The sequence below is a fragment of the Periophthalmus magnuspinnatus genome, chromosome 19 (assembly GCF_009829125.3).
Source record: "Periophthalmus magnuspinnatus isolate fPerMag1 chromosome 19, fPerMag1.2.pri, whole genome shotgun sequence".
NCBI lineage: Eukaryota > Metazoa > Chordata > Actinopteri > Gobiiformes > Gobiidae > Periophthalmus > Periophthalmus magnuspinnatus.
The window spans coordinates 9271207-9288422 of record NC_047144.1 but is presented as its reverse complement, the minus strand read 5'-3'; the positions used below and the strand labels follow the sequence as shown (position 1 = coordinate 9288422).

General features: G+C 38.0%; 4 protein-coding genes across 4 annotated transcripts; 3 read left to right on the top strand and 1 right to left on the bottom strand.

Annotated features, from left to right (window-relative positions):
* Window positions 1-18: 18 nt before the first annotated feature.
* On the top strand, window positions 19-3064 carry LOC117387396 (kelch-like protein 11). The gene is made up of 2 exons (XM_033984901.2): window positions 19-565; window positions 1044-3064. The coding sequence occupies exons 1-2, from the start codon at window positions 147-149 to the stop codon at window positions 2626-2628; spliced, it is 2004 nt and encodes a 667-aa protein (XP_033840792.1). The 5' UTR covers window positions 19-146; the 3' UTR covers window positions 2629-3064.
* A 453-nt stretch (window positions 3065-3517) lies between these two features.
* On the top strand, window positions 3518-10697 carry LOC117387398 (7-methylguanosine phosphate-specific 5'-nucleotidase-like). Its single transcript, XM_033984903.2, has 11 exons — window positions 3518-3672; window positions 4165-4239; window positions 4326-4424; window positions 4499-4568; window positions 4657-4703; window positions 4793-4878; window positions 4943-5032; window positions 5118-5280; window positions 5362-5562; window positions 5665-5772; window positions 10611-10697. Exons 1-11 carry the CDS (start codon window positions 3670-3672, stop codon window positions 10695-10697), a joined length of 1029 nt encoding a protein of 342 aa, XP_033840794.2. The 5' UTR covers window positions 3518-3669.
* Window positions 6430-11832, bottom strand: fkbp10b (FKBP prolyl isomerase 10b). The gene is made up of 10 exons (XM_033984902.2): window positions 11439-11832; window positions 10656-10801; window positions 9865-10054; window positions 9565-9710; window positions 8986-9175; window positions 8753-8898; window positions 8140-8329; window positions 7649-7791; window positions 6984-7147; window positions 6430-6878 (listed from the first exon to the last, which is right to left on the bottom strand). The coding sequence occupies exons 1-10, from the start codon at window positions 11636-11638 to the stop codon at window positions 6690-6692; spliced, it is 1704 nt and encodes a 567-aa protein (XP_033840793.1). The 5' UTR covers window positions 11639-11832; the 3' UTR covers window positions 6430-6689.
* A 2144-nt stretch (window positions 11833-13976) lies between these two features.
* On the top strand, window positions 13977-17135 carry LOC117387399 (endoplasmic reticulum protein SC65-like). Its single transcript, XM_033984904.2, has 7 exons — window positions 13977-14484; window positions 14783-14932; window positions 15028-15199; window positions 15602-15730; window positions 15809-15954; window positions 16506-16589; window positions 16664-17135. Exons 1-7 carry the CDS (start codon window positions 14038-14040, stop codon window positions 16808-16810), a joined length of 1275 nt encoding a protein of 424 aa, XP_033840795.1. The 5' UTR covers window positions 13977-14037; the 3' UTR covers window positions 16811-17135.
* The last annotated feature ends 81 nt before the right edge of the window (window positions 17136-17216 follow it).

Here is a 17216-nt window from a genome sequence, read left to right as displayed (position 1 = left end):
TTTTATTGGGTCAGCGCCACTGGCGTAGATTTGAACACGGAAGTGAAGTGAGCGCTCCCGCACTGCGCATGGAGGAGAGTTTTCTCCTGTTTATTCTCATAAGTGCGTAGGATTTTCCCCTAAATAAACTGGTACCGGTGCTGGGGATGGCGGCGGCAGCTGACTGTGACCCGGTGGAGGGCAGCTGTGTCTGGATGGAAGAAGAGGACTCAGTGGTTGAAGAAGCCGAGGAGTTCACCTGCTGTCCCCACTGCTCGGAGCTCGCCCAGCGGCAGAACGAGCAGCGCAAGGCGGGGCAGTTTTGCGACCTCACGCTGCTCTTCTTCTCCGGGGATAGAGTAAACATTCTGTCCGCCCATCGCTCAGTGTTATCGGCCGCTTCTCACTACTTCTCCGTGCTGCTGAGCGAAGACAGAGCCGCCTCCTCCGGGACAGTGGAGCTGCGGGACTGGAGCTCAGCGGGACCTGAGCCTGGCACAGTGGAGGCGGTGATAGAGTTCATGTATACGGGACAGATCCGTGTGACTGCCGCTAATGTACATCAAGTGCTGGAGCTGGCGCACAGGTGAGTCTGTATGTGGTTATACTGGTTTGACCGCATCTGTCAAGAGATCAACAATGAGTTAAAGAAGGTGAAAAGTGTTTCTTATTCGCCTGAAAGGAGTATCTATAACATAGACTGTACAGAATTTAGACCACCTAGGACTGTAATATGTTAAATTAATATGGTCATGTATAAAGAAAACAAGTAAAGCAGTATGAGGTTTTGACATGTGTAGTGTGCATAGGCTCTATAAACTAAACAAAAATGTCAATCTTACATTGTTACTTAGTTTATTTTACACATTTCTCTTTGGAAAAAAGCAATGAAACCATTGACAATCATTTTAACTTAGTAATACTATGGTCCTAATAAATATGCAAACCAACCTCTTGTTGGCTCATGGTGACTGTAGTAAGTCCACAATAAAATAAATGTTATGTACTAGTCATAAGTAATATAAGAAGTAAAAAATATGTATTTAACTTGGTTTCGCATCCAGGTTCCTGTTGGCCAATTTGAAGACGTTCTGTGGGGACTTTCTGAGGAAGAGGTTGACTCTGAAAAACTGTGTGTCAGTTCACCGCTTGGCCTTAACTTACTCTTTGGACCAGCTTGTTGATGGAGCCACTGCCTTAATCCACAAAAATTTCCACAAAGTTATTCACAACAAAGAATTTCACACTTTACCCTTTGAATTGGTCCGAGACTGGCTGTCCGACTCAGAAATCACGGTCAACAATGAACAAGAGCTGTTTGAAGTAATTGTCAAATGGGTAAATTATGACAAAGAGGAGAGAGAGGAACACTTTGAGGAGTTGTTTGCACTTTTAAGGCTGACACAAATATCACCAGCATACCTCAGCCAAGTTGTGAGAAAAGAGTCTTTAGTTGCCAATAATAACACTTGCTGTCAACTTGTGTCTGAGGCCATTGAGGTACATGCTATTAGCTTGGAGAATCTCAAATTATCTGACATTGGTCTTTATTCTTCATACATGATGAAACTCAAGCCACGTTTTTGTCAGAATATGGATGTAATCATGGTCGTGGGTGGCGTGTCCGAAAGCGGTGACCATCTAAGTGAATGCGTTGGGTATTTCATTGCAGAGGATCGCTGGGTCAACCTACCACACATTCACAATCACCAAGATGGACATGCAGTTGCTGTGACTGACCATTATGTTTACATAGCAGGTTCCATGGAGCCTGGTTTTGCAAAGGCAGTCGAACGTTATGATGTGCACAACAATAACTGGGAGCCTTTATGTGCTCTGTCCACTCGTAAGCACTCATTTGGTCTTGCTTGTGTCAAAAATGTTCTTTACAGCATAGGTGGACATGGCAACTTTAGTCCTGGGTTTAAGGATGTTGTTTTTTACGACATAGAGCAAGACCAGTGGTACAGCCTTGAATCAGCTCCGCAAATATTAAGAGATGTTAAAACAGTTGTAATCGAGGGGCGTTATGTTTATATGATGGCCAGAACTCCTATAGATATTGAAGAGGATGATGGCTTGCGTACAGTGGCCATTTGCTTCGACACAGAGACCAACAGGTGGCAGGAAGTTGCATCCTTGCCTCTTCTAGACAACTACTGCACTTTTCAAATGGCTCTTGCGTGCTCTAACTTTTACAACACTGCATCATTCTGTCCAAAAAACTACGAAGTGACCAATGATGTAGCGCAACAGAAAATTAGCACTAGCATCCCAGAAGATATCCTAGAGAGTCTGCCTCCAGAGGTCCTCAGTCTCGAAGGGGCCAGCGTCTGCCACCTAGGTGATGATATATTTGTGATTGGTGGATGGAAAGGAAGCAATACATTGGATAAACAGTGTAGAAAAGAGGCTTATAGATACTGTGCAGAAAGGAAAAGGTGGATGCTGCTACCTCCAATGCCCCAGCCAAGGTGCAGAGCTACAGCCTGCCATATTCGGGTCCCATTCAAATACCTCCAAGGGCACCAGCATTACCCAATGCCCCACAATCTCACTCGACAAAGAGACAGATTCCAGCATCTACAGTATCTCCACAGAAGGACTCTAACTCTGCGAAGACAACTGCAAGCTCAAATTGAATGTTAAGACAGAACTCAGACTGTAACTTTATGATAAGCAGTTTGCCAAAAATTCAAAAGCTATGCAAAATACTGTATATGAATGTGTGTGTCTCTCCCAGTCCTTTTTATACAAGGTTTTTAATATCGGATTGATTCACAATTAAATCCTAGAACATACTTGGGATAACTTTCTTGCACAAATAATGTTTTCTTATCGAACAGTTTACATGCTGCTATTTTCCAAATCACATAAAGTTGTAAAATCTCACATTTTTGTTCATTAATTTTTTTCCTGTTATCAACCAAAACAGAATACAAACTGATCTTCATCTGCTAATGATCACCTCAACTTAAATTTTGTTGATTGCTGATTTGCTGATTATGGTTTGTCAGTGATGATTTGTACATTTATATAAAGTTAAAAAAATGAATAAAATAATAATGTTTTATGAAGCACTTTGAGAATGAGTTATATGAATACATTTCTTGCTTTTATGTAGTGTGCTAGAAATAGAAATAGAATGTATATTCAGGATACAGTTGTCATTTATTACTGCGTTATAGTCTATTCATGCCTATGTTGCTCATTGTATTGTCACAAACATATAAGTCACTATAGTGCATAAGCACATATTAAATATATACCACCCATAACTTAAGTGACATTTAAACTCTCTGAGATAAAATTATGACTACATATGATTTTATATGACCGCACCACAGTCAGTTTACTGCTTATATAATTAAACATATATTTGTTATTATTACCATCATTTATTTATTTAAATTTGGCTTAATAACTGTCGTTTCATGCCCAATTAGGCTACAGAAACAATTCAGTGTTAATAGGAACCAAACTTTGGAAGTCGGAACTATTGTGACTACTGCGTTTCGGGTGGGACTTTATGGGTGGAGCAAAGCCTGCAGCAACGTAAACAAATAATCCCACAGGCAGCTCATAAAGTAACACGTTTATAATGAGGAATTTAGTGGTGTTTTAATCTAAAATATTTCGGTGGAAGAGTGTGCTGTTTAATTCACCTCTCAAGAGAATATTGACCTAAAAATGGTAAGGTGTTTCGAATGATCGACAGTTACGTAACAGCCGCAGTCAGGAAAAGCCTGGCTCAGCATAGACCCATAGCCTTTATTCATTTATTTGAAATTAATACAAGCACAAAATTAAATTTATGTCCCAAATTAAACCCTAACATCATCATGTGCTAGTCTTGTAATGTTGTAAGTATAATCAATAGTGTTGTTGGATTCATATTTTTGCAGTGTGTAGCTAAACTTTGGTGACTGCAAGCTACGTGAGAACGACTCGCCCTTAAATTAGAAATACTTTTACATTTCGAGAATAACCATGGATCTAATAACTCTGGATCTAATAACTCGTAACTCGAGCTCATACAACTTCTATTTCTGAAACGAACGTGGATTTTGTTTATTTTTTTCTGCATCGCTGGTCTGCAACACATTTTAGACTTACAAATACTTATGTTTAACTATATTATAGTCTGCTCTATATACAACTTATACAACTATATTTCTTATGTAGATTCAGCAAATTCCCTGGATTTATACCCCGGTTCGGACTGTCCTGGCAATTTGGCACCAGTTGATCAAAAATGAAGTAAGTGAAGTGAAGTTTTTTTTTTCTCCTTTTTTCTTTTTAATGAGTTTTGAATTTAACAAGTGTTTTTCCTTCATTATCTGTAGATCCCAGAGTTATCAAAATGCTCAGTTCTAATGAGGGAAAGGAGCAGAGTGGAAGAAACCATTTACAACATGCAGCGAGCTGGACCAGGCAGCCTGCAGGTCAGTCTGGCACTTCCAGTTACTATATTTCAAACTGGAACATCTTGCTTCAAATCTTGATTCTTGTGTTTTAGGTAATCTCAGACTTTGATATGACACTAACAAGATTTGCCTACAAAGGACAGAGAGTTCCCACCACTCATAGTAAGTACAGGTCTTTTAAGGTATTTTAAGATATTGTATTCATTGTATGATTGTATTTTCATCTGAAACTATCTTTCAACTTCCCCAGACATCCTGGACAACCGGTTATTGATCGATGAAGACTGCGAGAAGAAGGTTATTTTTACTTGATATGGAATTGAGTTAACATATTTATATTGACGTCTAACACATTATTATAAATGTATAATGTGTCTTGTTTGCAGATAAAGAAACTATTAAACACCTACTACCCAATAGAGATTGATGCTAGACTTTCTACTGAAGAGAAACTACCTCTCATGGTCGAATGGTGAGAAGTAATAGCTGCTTTATTGGTCAGATGTTTATGATCCTAAAGGCGAATGTTCTTTGAGGTGGACTAAAGTTCATGAGCTGCTGATAGAACAGAAGATCAAGAAAGACATGCTGGCACAGGCAGTGAAAGAGTCCCGCTCAATGCTCAGGTAGGCATTTACATTCAAATAATTTGATTTGCAGATAAATGTAACTCTAATTAACTTCAATATATTTTCTAAATGTTTTTTACAGGGATGGTTACAAAGTGTTTTTTGACCTTTTGTCTGAGTTCCAAGTTCCACTGTTAATTTTCTCTGCGGGTATTGGAGATGTATTGGAAGAAGTTATTCGCCAAAGCCACGTTTTCCATCCCAATGTACACATCATTTCCAACTACATGGACTTTGACCATACTGTAAGTATTAGGGCCTGTTCAACATATTATCGAGTTAAAAACCCTTCACTTTTATTTCCTGTTTCCTGTGTTGTTTGTAAGGGGGTTCTTCAAGCTTTCAAAGGACAGCTGATTCACACGTTTAATAAAAGAGAAGGAGCTCTGTCACATGCGGCCCACCTCACCGAGCTGAAGGGGCGGCCAAATGTGCTGCTGCTCGGGGACTCTCTGGGGGATCTGACCATGGCCGATGGAGTTATGAACGCACAAAATATTCTGACTATCGGGTTTCTCAATGACCAAGTAGGATCAAAATGTTTGTTTAAACTACAGTTTTTAAAACCACATTGATCACTAATGCACATTGTGTGTGTGCGTGTGTGTGTGTTATTTTTCTATTTCTAGGTTGAAGAGAGGAAAGAGTCATATGTGAAGTCCTTTGATATTGTTTTAGTGAATGATGAAACACTGGAAATCCCAAATGCTATTCTCAAGAACATCCTAAAGACACAAGTAAGATGGTCAAAAAGGATTTAGCAAGTGAACTTTGAAATTTCACATGGCTGGTCACTCCGGTTACAATATGAATGCTCAGTAATGCTCAACACACACTTACCTCAAACAAAACGGATGTAAATGGTGTTCATTTAGCTGTTACTCAACACATGTCTGTTTCCACATATTTTCAGTGTCATGTCAAAAGCAGCCTGTTTTTTATATTTTCCCATTTTAATTTTTATGCAATACATTGCAAATTATTGCATTTCACTTAATTATACTATGTATAATTTTAGCAGTCACAATTTGCCAGTTAGCTAATAAGTACCTTATTTCAAATCATTTTTTGGGAGAAGAATTTCAGTCAATATTTAAAAATTATTTATTGCTGGTTATCAAGCAATGTTCATATCTGAGCAGTGCTGTGAGCACACATATAAGCTAGGTTTGTTTGTGGGGCTGCATTGTGTTGCTCAGCTGCAAGTTAGAAGTGATGTAATTCAAATTGACTCTTGTGAAAATGGGGTTTTCACATTTGGGAGTTTGGGAAAGAAAAGTTAGTCATTTGATGCAATTTGTTTTTGATTGATACAAACAAATGTTTTGTTTTATGAAGTTCCAGTTTTTTGGGACTTTTTGTTGTAAAAAAAAAAAAACATCTCAAATCAGGGGAACCATTTTTACTTTACGAGAAAGTTACACTTTTTTTAACAAAGATTTTAATCCAAGTGACTCTAACACAAAAAAGTGCTTGAACATTTCTAGCAAACACAACCAATCATACAGCAAAAAACTACAAACAAAAAAAATCTTGTTGACGTCTTATTTTGAGACAATAATAAACCTTGATCTCAATGGAAACAGTCTTAAGTTGTTTTTATGTTTTGCTGGATGTGAATCCCTGAGTTTGAATGAAAACAAAACTGTCCTCTTCACAACTCGTCGTGTGCTTCCTTCTCTCTGTCCTCCTCCACTTTGAGTTTGAGCTCGTCTGCTGTGATAGTGCCATCTTTGTTTCTGTCCTGGTTCTGAAACATATCCGTGATGACCTGCTCCATGCTCATCCCGGGCTTTATGCGACCTTTGCCCTCTGATACTTGCAGCTTGATGAACGCCTCAAACTAGAAAGAGAAATAATTAAACTGCATTCTTCTCAATAATTAATACATTATGATGAGACCCACAGGCACCAGACCTAAAAAGATTTACTAACTGCAATAACTTACCTCATCCTGAAGCACTTTCTCGTCCTTGTTCACGTCCAGGATCACAAACAGATCTGTGGGAGCTTCCCCGAGCCACACAAACAGGTACCCAGCTGGGACGCCCTTCTCTAAGCTCACCAGCTCCACTTCAAAAACCAGTACGGCACTGCTCGGGACACCCTCAGCTGAAAAAAATATATTCATAATTTTAAATCTCAACAGTTTTTCAGTGCGGATATCAGTGTGGTGATTTTTCTTAAAACAAAGTAAAAATATGAAACCAATCTAAATATGCAATGACTAGTAAACATAATGAGGCCAAAAAATAGCCAATACTCTTGAACCAATACCTGACAAATCACATATATTTTTCTGAGTCAGGCCCAATACCTGATGGCAGTGTTGCTAACTTTATACTTTCCACCGATGCAAAAGATGTTTTACTCTATTGTTTTGACTTGCTTCTATCCATATATGTCAAAGTAATGGAAAATATGCACAGCTGACGTTTACAATTCAAAACTATTCTTTTGAGTGTCTGTGTAATCCCTCAGTTGTCCAGGCAGGTTCCATTGCAAGATAATTTAATTTTGAGCTACAGTAATAACAATAATAAAACAATTAAAAAAACAATGCAAAAAAGTAAAAAGTATTACAAAAATCCTTCATACTATTTAGTCTCTTACCTCCTCTTTCTCCGTGGCCCAGATGTGGTGGCACAGTGATGATCCTTTTCTCGCCCTCACACATGTTCCTCAAAGCCTGATCCAAACCATCGATCACCATATCCCAGCCCAACGTAGTCTCCTGCATGTTATTATTGTCATGTCTGTAATAAATACATAGATTAGTATAATAAATTGGCTTAATGTGTTGCTTTTAAATCTCTTTTATTCATTACATTCTTGTAATTTTATTTTATTTGGAGCAGCTGTGTCCCAAGTAATTTCCTTTGTGGATCAATAAAATTTAAGTATAGGTTTCAAAACGATGAAAAATTAGGACCAATGCCATAGCAGCTATTAACAATTTAAAACAAAATATCGCATCTTTTTGAATGGTGAAAATCCCTCAAAGTGATGCCAGTTACAGGAAATTGAATCCCATAGATATCTTTTGAATGGACAAAAGTACTCCGAATGGCGGAAGGTGAAATCCACAAATATACTTCACTCACGATGAGAACAGTCTGGTGCCATCCAATAGGCTGCAGTTGTAGTGATATTTGACCACGTCGTTGACTTCGGTCGTTTCGTTGCAGGTCTCAGGTTTGTGGGTGATCTGAATGTCCACCGTGTCTTTGGGGTTATGGAAGTCAATAACGTGGATGTCAAACACAACCACAGCTGAAGGAGGGATCACATTTCCTAAAAAGAAGCAAAGCACATTTAATATGATGTCATGAGCTGGGACCTACAACTCAGTGAGAAAGGCATCAGTTTGTAACAAGCTAAAAACAATGTCTGCTCTTGAAAAACTGCGAAAGCTAATTTACAAGCAATCTGAGTACTTTACAAGTTTGTTGAAAATTTATGGATAATTAAAAGGAGATACGTGGATTACATGTTTTGAGCTCTGAGAGGAAGATGGTAAAATAGAGTAAATAAGGTTACTCTGCTCTAGAATGTTTTTGATAAAAACACAAAAACAAACATGCTCAAACATAGCTCAAGAAGTTGATTTTGCAGGCCCATTGACTGAGTTAATGAAGTTTATTTAAAAAGGAACACACACACAGTTTGTGAAGAAAAAACAAACTAATAAAATATATATAATTTTTCAAAATGTACCTGCTCCCTGTTCTCCATATGCTAAATGTGGAGGGATGATCACTCTTCTTCTTTCTCCTGTGCAGACTCCTATCAAAGCCTGGTCCATGCCTGCGATCACATAGCCCATTCCTATGTATGTGTTATACGTGCTGTTCCTCTGGTAACTGAGAAAAACATAAACTTTAAATTATTAAAAGAAAATGTAAGTTTTACCATTAAAATTGTATTAGTATTAAGTAAATATAACCAACCTGGTGTCAAATGTGCCTCCACTCAAGAAAGTCCCATTATAATGGTATCGGATATAATCCCCAACCACAGATTTGCGTTTGCACGACTCAGGAACCACTTGGTCCTCCACAGTGATGTTGTCTTTAGGGTTGTGAATGTCGACCAACAGAATATTGTACACAAGAGTGGCCTGTGGGGGGATCTCTGAGCCTAGAGTTTGATGAGGATTAAAATAGTTGGATAACTTTTTATTTAGCTTAAAGCCTTACTTTGTGTTAATATTGAAGTCTATTTCAGATTAATTTCTTAAAGATAATCATCATATTACTACAAATTAGAGATGAGAGATATGTAGAAAAATGCTTAATATCACTTTTTTAAGTCAGTATGCAAAATCTGAATATCAAGTATATCATCTACAGTAAAAAACAAAAAGGCGGCAAAGAGAGCTGACTGGAAACAAGAGAACACTTCCAAACAGTTAATATTATATGAGATTAAGATGACGGGTAGAGCACTCTCCTGAGTCATAAGTATTAAATGGTCATAAATATAAAATTGCAGTACAGGTGCTCTTCAATGGTTAAATTGGGCTTTACCTGCTCCCTTCTCTCCATAACCTTTGAATGGAGGGATGACAATGTTCCTGATCTCTCCGACACACATTCCCAAAAGACCCTCGTCCAGTCCTCGGATCACCCAGCCCTCGCCCAACAGCGTGTCCTGGGTCTGCTTCCGGGTGTAGCTGCGTAGGGCTCATACAAGCCAAACAAGTCAAACACAACAGACAAAAACCCTGGGCAACACAGTGGCACAACGCACAAAGCCATTGTTTAGAAAAGAACATGCAGCACTCAACACAGTCAGTTAAAACACTCTAGCTCGCAAGCAAATCCCACCTGGAGTCAAAGGTACTACCATCCAGCAGCGTGCCGTTGAAATGGTAACGTACAAAGTCGCCTCTCATGACAGAGCGTTTACATTCTTTAGGAGTGGTGATGGTTTTGGTAACAACGAGATCCGCATTATTCCACAGATCAACAAGAAGGAGGTCGAAGATCAGAGTGGCATCGGGAGGGACCACATCGCCTAAAATGTGAACAGAAAATTACCAATGCTTTTGTCACAGAATGGATAACTTAACTTAATAGATTAAATTTATTACATTACAATATTTTAAAGATTAGTGGATACTTTATTAATTCTCTGCATTTGAATCATCCTCCAACCAGTGCTGCTGGTGCAATATAGCAGTCAGGAGCAGTGAGCTACTACTGTACTAGTGCTCAGGGATCCAGCTCCACGATTTTGAGCTTGACGAGAAGAACCTTGCTGGAAGATTTTTACCAAAGTTTACCATCTACTGTAGGATTTTTATCATACAAGTTTTGAGTTTATTGGAGTACTTGGAGTAAACCCACCCAGAGACATGCACTCCACACTGACCACCCAAACAAGAGTCAAAACACACTTAGAAGGAAGACTGGAACAGGCCTTTTCTCATAATCTGTAAAATAGACCTTATAAATGTCATGATGGTTGTGAATGAATTGCTGCATTAAGACAAAGTAAGTGAAAGAGTCTGTGAGATAAATTCCAAGCTCAGAATACTGAATGTCTCCTTGCTCTTTTCCCCTCATTTCAGGATTCTGCTTTGACTTGTATTTGCACATCGCCTGCGGGTGCGTACCTGCTCCAGTGCTGCCATAGGCCAGGTGTGGAGGGATGGTGATCCTCCGGTGCTCGTTCACACACATGCCCTGAAGCCCTTTGTCTATCCCTGCGATCAGACGCCCCTCACCCAGAAGAGCCACCTTAGCCCCTCCTCTCTGGTAACTGCAACACAAAGAGAAAGAGAATTAATGAAACTGGGGAGTAAAAATAATGTCAAATGAAATTCAAATAAGGGTAAAAGAGGCAGTAGATCGTGAAATGATCTAGTACAGGTAGTCTAATCTGGTTCCTTGACCAGCCGGTCCTTCCTACATTTTCATTTTTTGTGGTTTTGGCTGGCTAAGCAACTAATCTGGCAGATAAAAAATGATGGGGTGAATATAATGATAAAGAAAATGAAATGTTAATGTGTATGGTAGAAAACTAACTGAGTAAAACAAACAAACAAAAAAACAAAATTTAATTTACCTAGGTTGAAGTTGACACTGACTCAACACTGACCTCTTGTGGTTGTGAAACAAGACTGCACGCCAGCATCTTTATATAAATACTAATCTTGTTCTATTTTTCCTTTAAGCATATTTTATTATATCACTAGCAGTAATGCAAAAATACCATAATATATGCAAAAATACCATAATATATGCATAGTAAAATACAGGCCTAAAGTGAAAAATTGTATGTTGACTACCATTCATTACCATTATAGCTGGTTAATTGTAAAAGCAAAGAAAAAAATCTCCCAACTTTCAGCACTCTAAAACTAGTGCAAATCTGCTGAAAGGCCCAGGCCTCTCACCTTGAATCAAACGTTTTCCCGTCCATAAACGTGGCGTTGTAGTGGTAGCGAACATGGTCTCCGGTGGTCGCTTCTCTCTCACAGTTTGGAGGCACGAAAAGTCTGTCCACGTTTACATCTCCCAGAACAGGATTGGGGTTGGACTGCACCGAGGAGCACACCGCCAAAAAGAGGCACAACGAGGTCAAAACTGGAGACATGTTGCAGCGGTGACAGTTGAGAGAAGTGTCCCAGACGATGTGCACGGTCCGTGGGCAGATGCAGAGGACAGGACAGGAAGGAGGACAGAGGAGGGGGGCAGCGGTGTAAACGTGGACAGTTCCAGGCTGCTGCGCAAACTGCAGACTCCTCCACCGCGGGGCAGGAATGTGTAGACCCGCTAGTGGAAAGTTTTCTTTGTAAAGTTAAACCGACTACAACTTCAAAAACATACTTCCGGACAATGAAAATAATAACCCAACGCAACAAAATAAATACAGTGGTTTATTTCAAGAAAAAAAGCAACATTTACCCAACCCAGTTTGAAAAGCACAAAGTTTGTTTTGATATTGATTGGGCTCTTGGTTATTTTGTTGTGAAAGTCTGTTGGCTTTTGATGCTGGTGCTTTGACGCGCAGCTGCACGTACATCTGTAAATGGGCATACCCAGGACCGGCCTATAAGCAGACTAAACAGCTGCTTAGGGCCCCCAGGCCATCAGAGGACCCCCAAGAGCCCATACATTTATATTGAAAATAATGATTGGAAAGTTTTTTTGGAAAAACTAAACAGCACTCTGGTGTTTATACTAGTCTAAATATCCCTCTTAAACATTGGTGTGTTTTATTTCCAGTAGCTAGATAGGTGCTGTGTACATTTGTTGTTGAATTGAATATTGTTGTGGACGGCTACGTGTTGACACGAGGGGAGCTCTGGGTACATTTGAATGAGTGTTTCACAGACTAAAAGACATGCATGCACAAGTAAATAATAAGCGCCACTTAGCAACATTAGCAACATTATCCTCTGTGAACTATAAAAACTTGTAAGAGTCCTAAATATCTGTATATTTCATGTGACAGTCACGTGATTACAGATGAGCTTAATTGTGCAGTTAGTGCGTCTTGTCACCTCTGCGCATGTGCAGTGCTCTGATGAGGCGTGTGCCTAAAGGAAACACAGTGACAGTGGTATCGGCTCTTGGTATCGACAGCCTATTGACGAGTACGAGTACTCACACCCGATAGTGGCTTATTAATATGCACATTTACGAAATCTCTGCTAATTTCGTATGCAAATGTTTTTCTCCTAACTCAACTCTGCATTCAAAGCCTGACAATAAACATCAGAATAATATGATCCTAAATTCCTCTCTCTTTTAATGTTTTTCTTATGCAACTCGGATGACTTTGTTCTTCTTGAGTATTATAATTCGGAAGTAAGTGTACATTTGCTTAAGGAGCCTGCATCTTTTGGCTACTCTATCCAATTCTGTATTTTATACCATAAAGAATTGATAAATGTAAGCCCACTTTAACTGGAACATATTAAAATGCACCAGAAATCAAGAAAAATGTCCAGAATTGACGATGAATTGATGAAATGATGTTTATTTGTATATATATATATATATATATATATATATATATATATATATATATATATATATATATATATATATATATATATATATATATATATATATATATATATATATATATATATATATATATATATATATATATATATATATATATATATATATATATATATATATATATATATATATATATATATATATATATATATATATATATATATATATATATATATATATATATATATATATATATATATATATATATATATATATATATATATATATATATATATATATATATATATATATATATATATATATATATATATATATGAGTATGTGGCACTGAAGTGGAAATGGCGACGGTCACAACAGCAAATTCAGCTTAGGGTCCCTAAAGGCTAGGGCCGGCCCTGGGCATTTCAAATATCCCATCTGATCTGGAAGCCAGTCAAATCCTAGGCCTATATGGTAAACTCCTTCAGTTTTCTCAATGAAATGTACAAACATTTTAAGAATAAACATGCATATCAAAAGTTTTTTGTTTGTTTTTTTCCCTCTCAGACTTTAGATGTATCATTTTTAAAGCCGTGATTGGGGCCTCATTGTGTAAAGATTGCATTGTACAATATCGCCACTAGATGTCGCCAAAACAGCATTCACCTTTAAATCACATATGGTAATACTTTCAAAGAAGATTATAAATTGCATTATAAGAAGGTACCTACTAATGTATTTTATAGTCAGTGTTATAAAGGTCAAATGAGGTCAGGCATTCGCCACTGCACTGTGACATTTCTCTAACCACATGTGTTTAGTCCTGGTCAAACAATGTGGACTAGTGTGTGAGTGTGAATGTTTATTCTCACTCCAAACATGGAAACTCCACAGTGACTGCAACAACAGCTGCAGCAGACTGTAGTAACCTGAGATAGAGAAGAGGGCCCAGACTAAGTGTTAAAACAGACCTCTCCACAACAGCAGGCTGCACAGACGCACTGATAATATGTGGGATCTAACATGCTTTCATTTTGTGCAAAGTTTACCTTACTTGTCCTCTGTTTTGGTTATGTTTTTGCTATTTATGAAAACTACAACTTCAAAGATTTTCCACAAGAGGAGCTGAGGCCACTGACTGCTGCCTATGGACTTGCTTTGGAGAATTATGTTGCTAAAAACTGGACTGAATCTATCACACACCTGGAGTCAAGTCTTCGTCTGTACCGCTTGTTCAGAGACAGTGTGCGGTATTGCTCTTTGCATTGTAACAGGAGCAGAACAGAAGAGCCTCCAATCACATTTACCAAAGATCTAAAAGTTTATTGGAGTTTAATGACAAAGGCTTCATGTCAGAGGAAATGTAGAGAGAGCTTTCCTGTGCTCCAGCTTCCTCCTCCGGGGAAAACTATTCTGGAAGATTTCAACAAGAGGAGACCGTATAAATATCTACACTTTGCACACTCCATGGTATCCACTTTTAAAAGTTGGACAAAAAACTAAACTTTAAAGTTTTTTGGTTTTTTTTTATCTACATATTTATTGGTGGGGGGAAACTGGAGAGGGTGGCAAAGAGTTTCAGCAGTTAAGACTAACAAGATATATTGGCTAGGTAAAGATAAAATTCATGGTTAGTGATTATATTTTTCCAAACCTAACCTTTATTTGTTAGCCAGTACTTTTTGGGTTATTCTGCCCTGATGCTACATATTTGTTGACACTGGATATGTTCCTTTTTCATTACTTATTTTACATTTTATATGTTAAGGTTGAGGACTTGCAGAGTGCCATTCCTTGTGCTTTTACCTACCTCCAAAGAAACCCTGAGGACCAAGAGCTGCAGAAGTTAATGGATGAATATAAGTCACAATACAACCTGACTGGATTTCTTATAGACTACGAAGAAAGGCCATATGAGGTGGGTCCAACCATCACAGTATGTGCGCATTTAAGTTTTGTTATAAAGTCAAGGTTAAATTTAGCATTTTAGTTAATACTGTTTGTATTCCATAGTCGTATTTTCTCAGTGGAGTAAAACTGGTGAATTCTGAAGACTTTAACCGTAGCATTGACCAGTTGGAGGAGGCGTTGAAGTTGTATCTACATGAATCTGAGCTGTGCCAATACGAATGTGAAGGGGTCCCTCACATACCCCCAAACCAGGACCTGTATGCCACCATCACAGGTTTGCACTGTCCCACAACATCAGACAAAAGCTCTTAAATCAGGCATATCATTGCAATTAAGTGATTTAAAATTAACTCTAAATGGCGCCTACATTTTGTCACTAGGTCAATGTTTTATATTTGTTGTTGTTATTTACTTTTGTATGACGATGTAAAATCTAATGTATTTATTATTATTGTACACATAACAAACTAGAATATGTCTGTGTAATCTCTAAGTTGTCCAGGTATGATCCATAATTAAAAAAAAATTCAAATCTTCAAGTGGACAAAAAGTAGTGAAGGAGTGAAGACGTTTCACTGATCATCCAAGCCATCTGGTCTCTTCTTGTCCAGTTGACAGATATGATTTTTTCTTTTACTAAATGTATGTATTAATTCTGTATAATTTTACTCTACAGATGTCTATGTTGAGATATTGAAGTGCAAGCTCAAATGTGAGGACAAGCTAAAGCCAAATGTTGGTGGCTTTTTTGTAGAGAACTTATTGTCCACCATTTACCATTACCTCCAGTATGCCTATTATAAATGTAAGTAGTTTTTTTGTGCTTAAAATAACCCTCGTTAAAATACGTCTGTGTCACTAATCTCTGTCTATGTCTGATCAGTGAACAAAGGCCGTAATGCAGTACAATGTGCTCACAGCTACTTCCTGTTTGAGCCTGAGGACCAAGTCATGAGGCAAAACCTGGTTTACTATGAGGCCTATAGTGAACAGTGGAGTTTGCAGCCTGAAGATTTCACACCACGACAGGTAAGAGCAGGCAAAAAGTAACATGTTGGCTCGAACTGGTACAGGTTCCAGCATCTCTTTGTGCTGTTAGTCGGCTGTAAATTGGCAATGTTAAAATAATGTATGCAACACTATGTAATATATCTGTATTTTACATTATAGCTGATTTAGAAAAAATAAATATGCATGGTGTGATTGCTAAGACCTTTTATTTCAACAGACTTCCCGTCAGTGGTTCTCAAAACTTGTTTCCTTAGAAAATATTTGGCCTTCTTAGTACCACCAGAGCTAATCCAGATTACACTACACTACAAGTCTTAAACAAGGATTTAGCCAGGTCTAAAACAGGACTAAGTAATTCTAAAGCACTACTAACCTAAAAGAGGACAGAAACAAAAACAATTGCTTATAAATGAATCTGTACAAAGTGTACATCAGAAGCAGCCTCTGTGCCCCAGTTTGAGAACCACTGCTTTAAATTATTTTATCTACTTATTAGTAATGATTTGTTCTCCATCCAAAACCAACTTACCCAAATATAATGCTGTAAAGATATTTGTTTTCCTCGACAGGAAGCTCTCAGACACTACAATCAGACAGTTGCACAAAAGCACATTCTTACATTTGCCGAAAAGTACATGAAAATGGATGATGAGGTAAACATTTTCAATTAAACTTAATACTTTAAGAAAAAAAATGTAATTGAGTTTCCATCTGGTTGTTTTTCTAGGATTTCTTTGGTGCAGAGGAAGCTGCTGCTCTTGCCGATGAATCTCCGGACGTAGAGTTTGAAGGAATGGGAGATTATGAGGAATCATTTTTGGCCAAGTGGAGACAGGCGAAGGGCAAAGGGGACACTGGGGGGTCGCACCTATGAACTACAATGGGACTAAACTAATGGGACATGGGAAAACAATATGACTTCCTCCCACACATCTTGAATAATTGATAAAAACACACGAAAGCAGTCATATATGTTTTAATATGTATTTCTATTTACAATATTTACAGTCAATACTCATACTCCAGTGTGTCCAACAACAGAGGATACACAATAACATGTCTCCCGTTGTTTCTCATTCAAAATCACACTTTTTGTCTAATTTATTTATATTTTATACACTTGTTTTTTTACGTCACCTGCAGTATGTTCAGATGTACTGTAAAACTGTTAGTTATATTAGTTTTCATTGGTCCATTTTGAAAAGGTAGAGTTGTCTGCTATTGAGTCTACTGTAGTTAGACTGGCAGTGTGTAAGTGTCATCTCATATAGGAGACTGTG

Excerpts from the sequence above, each read along its gene's own strand:
- fkbp10b (XM_033984902.2), bottom strand. The coding sequence starts at position 11,638 with ATGTCTCCAGTTTTGACCTCGTTGTGCCTCTTTTTGGCGGTGTGCTCC. Across the intron at positions 9,711-9,864 it reads GGTAGTACCTTTGACTCCAG|CTACACCCGGAAGCAGACCC; the intron begins GTGGGATTTGCT and ends AGCCCTACGCAG. Across the intron at positions 6,879-6,983 it reads AGAAAGTGCTTCAGGATGAG|TTTGAGGCGTTCATCAAGCT; the intron begins GTAAGTTATTGC and ends TTCTCTTTCTAG.
- LOC117387399 (XM_033984904.2), top strand. The coding sequence starts at position 14,038 with ATGCTTTCATTTTGTGCAAAGTTTACCTTACTTGTCCTCTGTTTTGGT. Across the intron at positions 14,933-15,027 it reads ACGAAGAAAGGCCATATGAG|TCGTATTTTCTCAGTGGAGT; the intron begins GTGGGTCCAACC and ends TGTATTCCATAG. Across the intron at positions 16,590-16,663 it reads ACATGAAAATGGATGATGAG|GATTTCTTTGGTGCAGAGGA; the intron begins GTAAACATTTTC and ends TTGTTTTTCTAG.
- LOC117387396 (XM_033984901.2), top strand. The coding sequence starts at position 147 with ATGGCGGCGGCAGCTGACTGTGACCCGGTGGAGGGCAGCTGTGTCTGG. Across the intron at positions 566-1,043 it reads GTGCTGGAGCTGGCGCACAG|GTTCCTGTTGGCCAATTTGA; the intron begins GTGAGTCTGTAT and ends TTTCGCATCCAG.
- LOC117387398 (XM_033984903.2), top strand. Across the intron at positions 5,281-5,361 it reads ACATGGACTTTGACCATACT|GGGGTTCTTCAAGCTTTCAA; the intron begins GTAAGTATTAGG and ends GTTGTTTGTAAG. Across the intron at positions 5,773-10,610 it reads AGAACATCCTAAAGACACAA|GATTCTGCTTTGACTTGTAT; the intron begins GTAAGATGGTCA and ends CCCTCATTTCAG.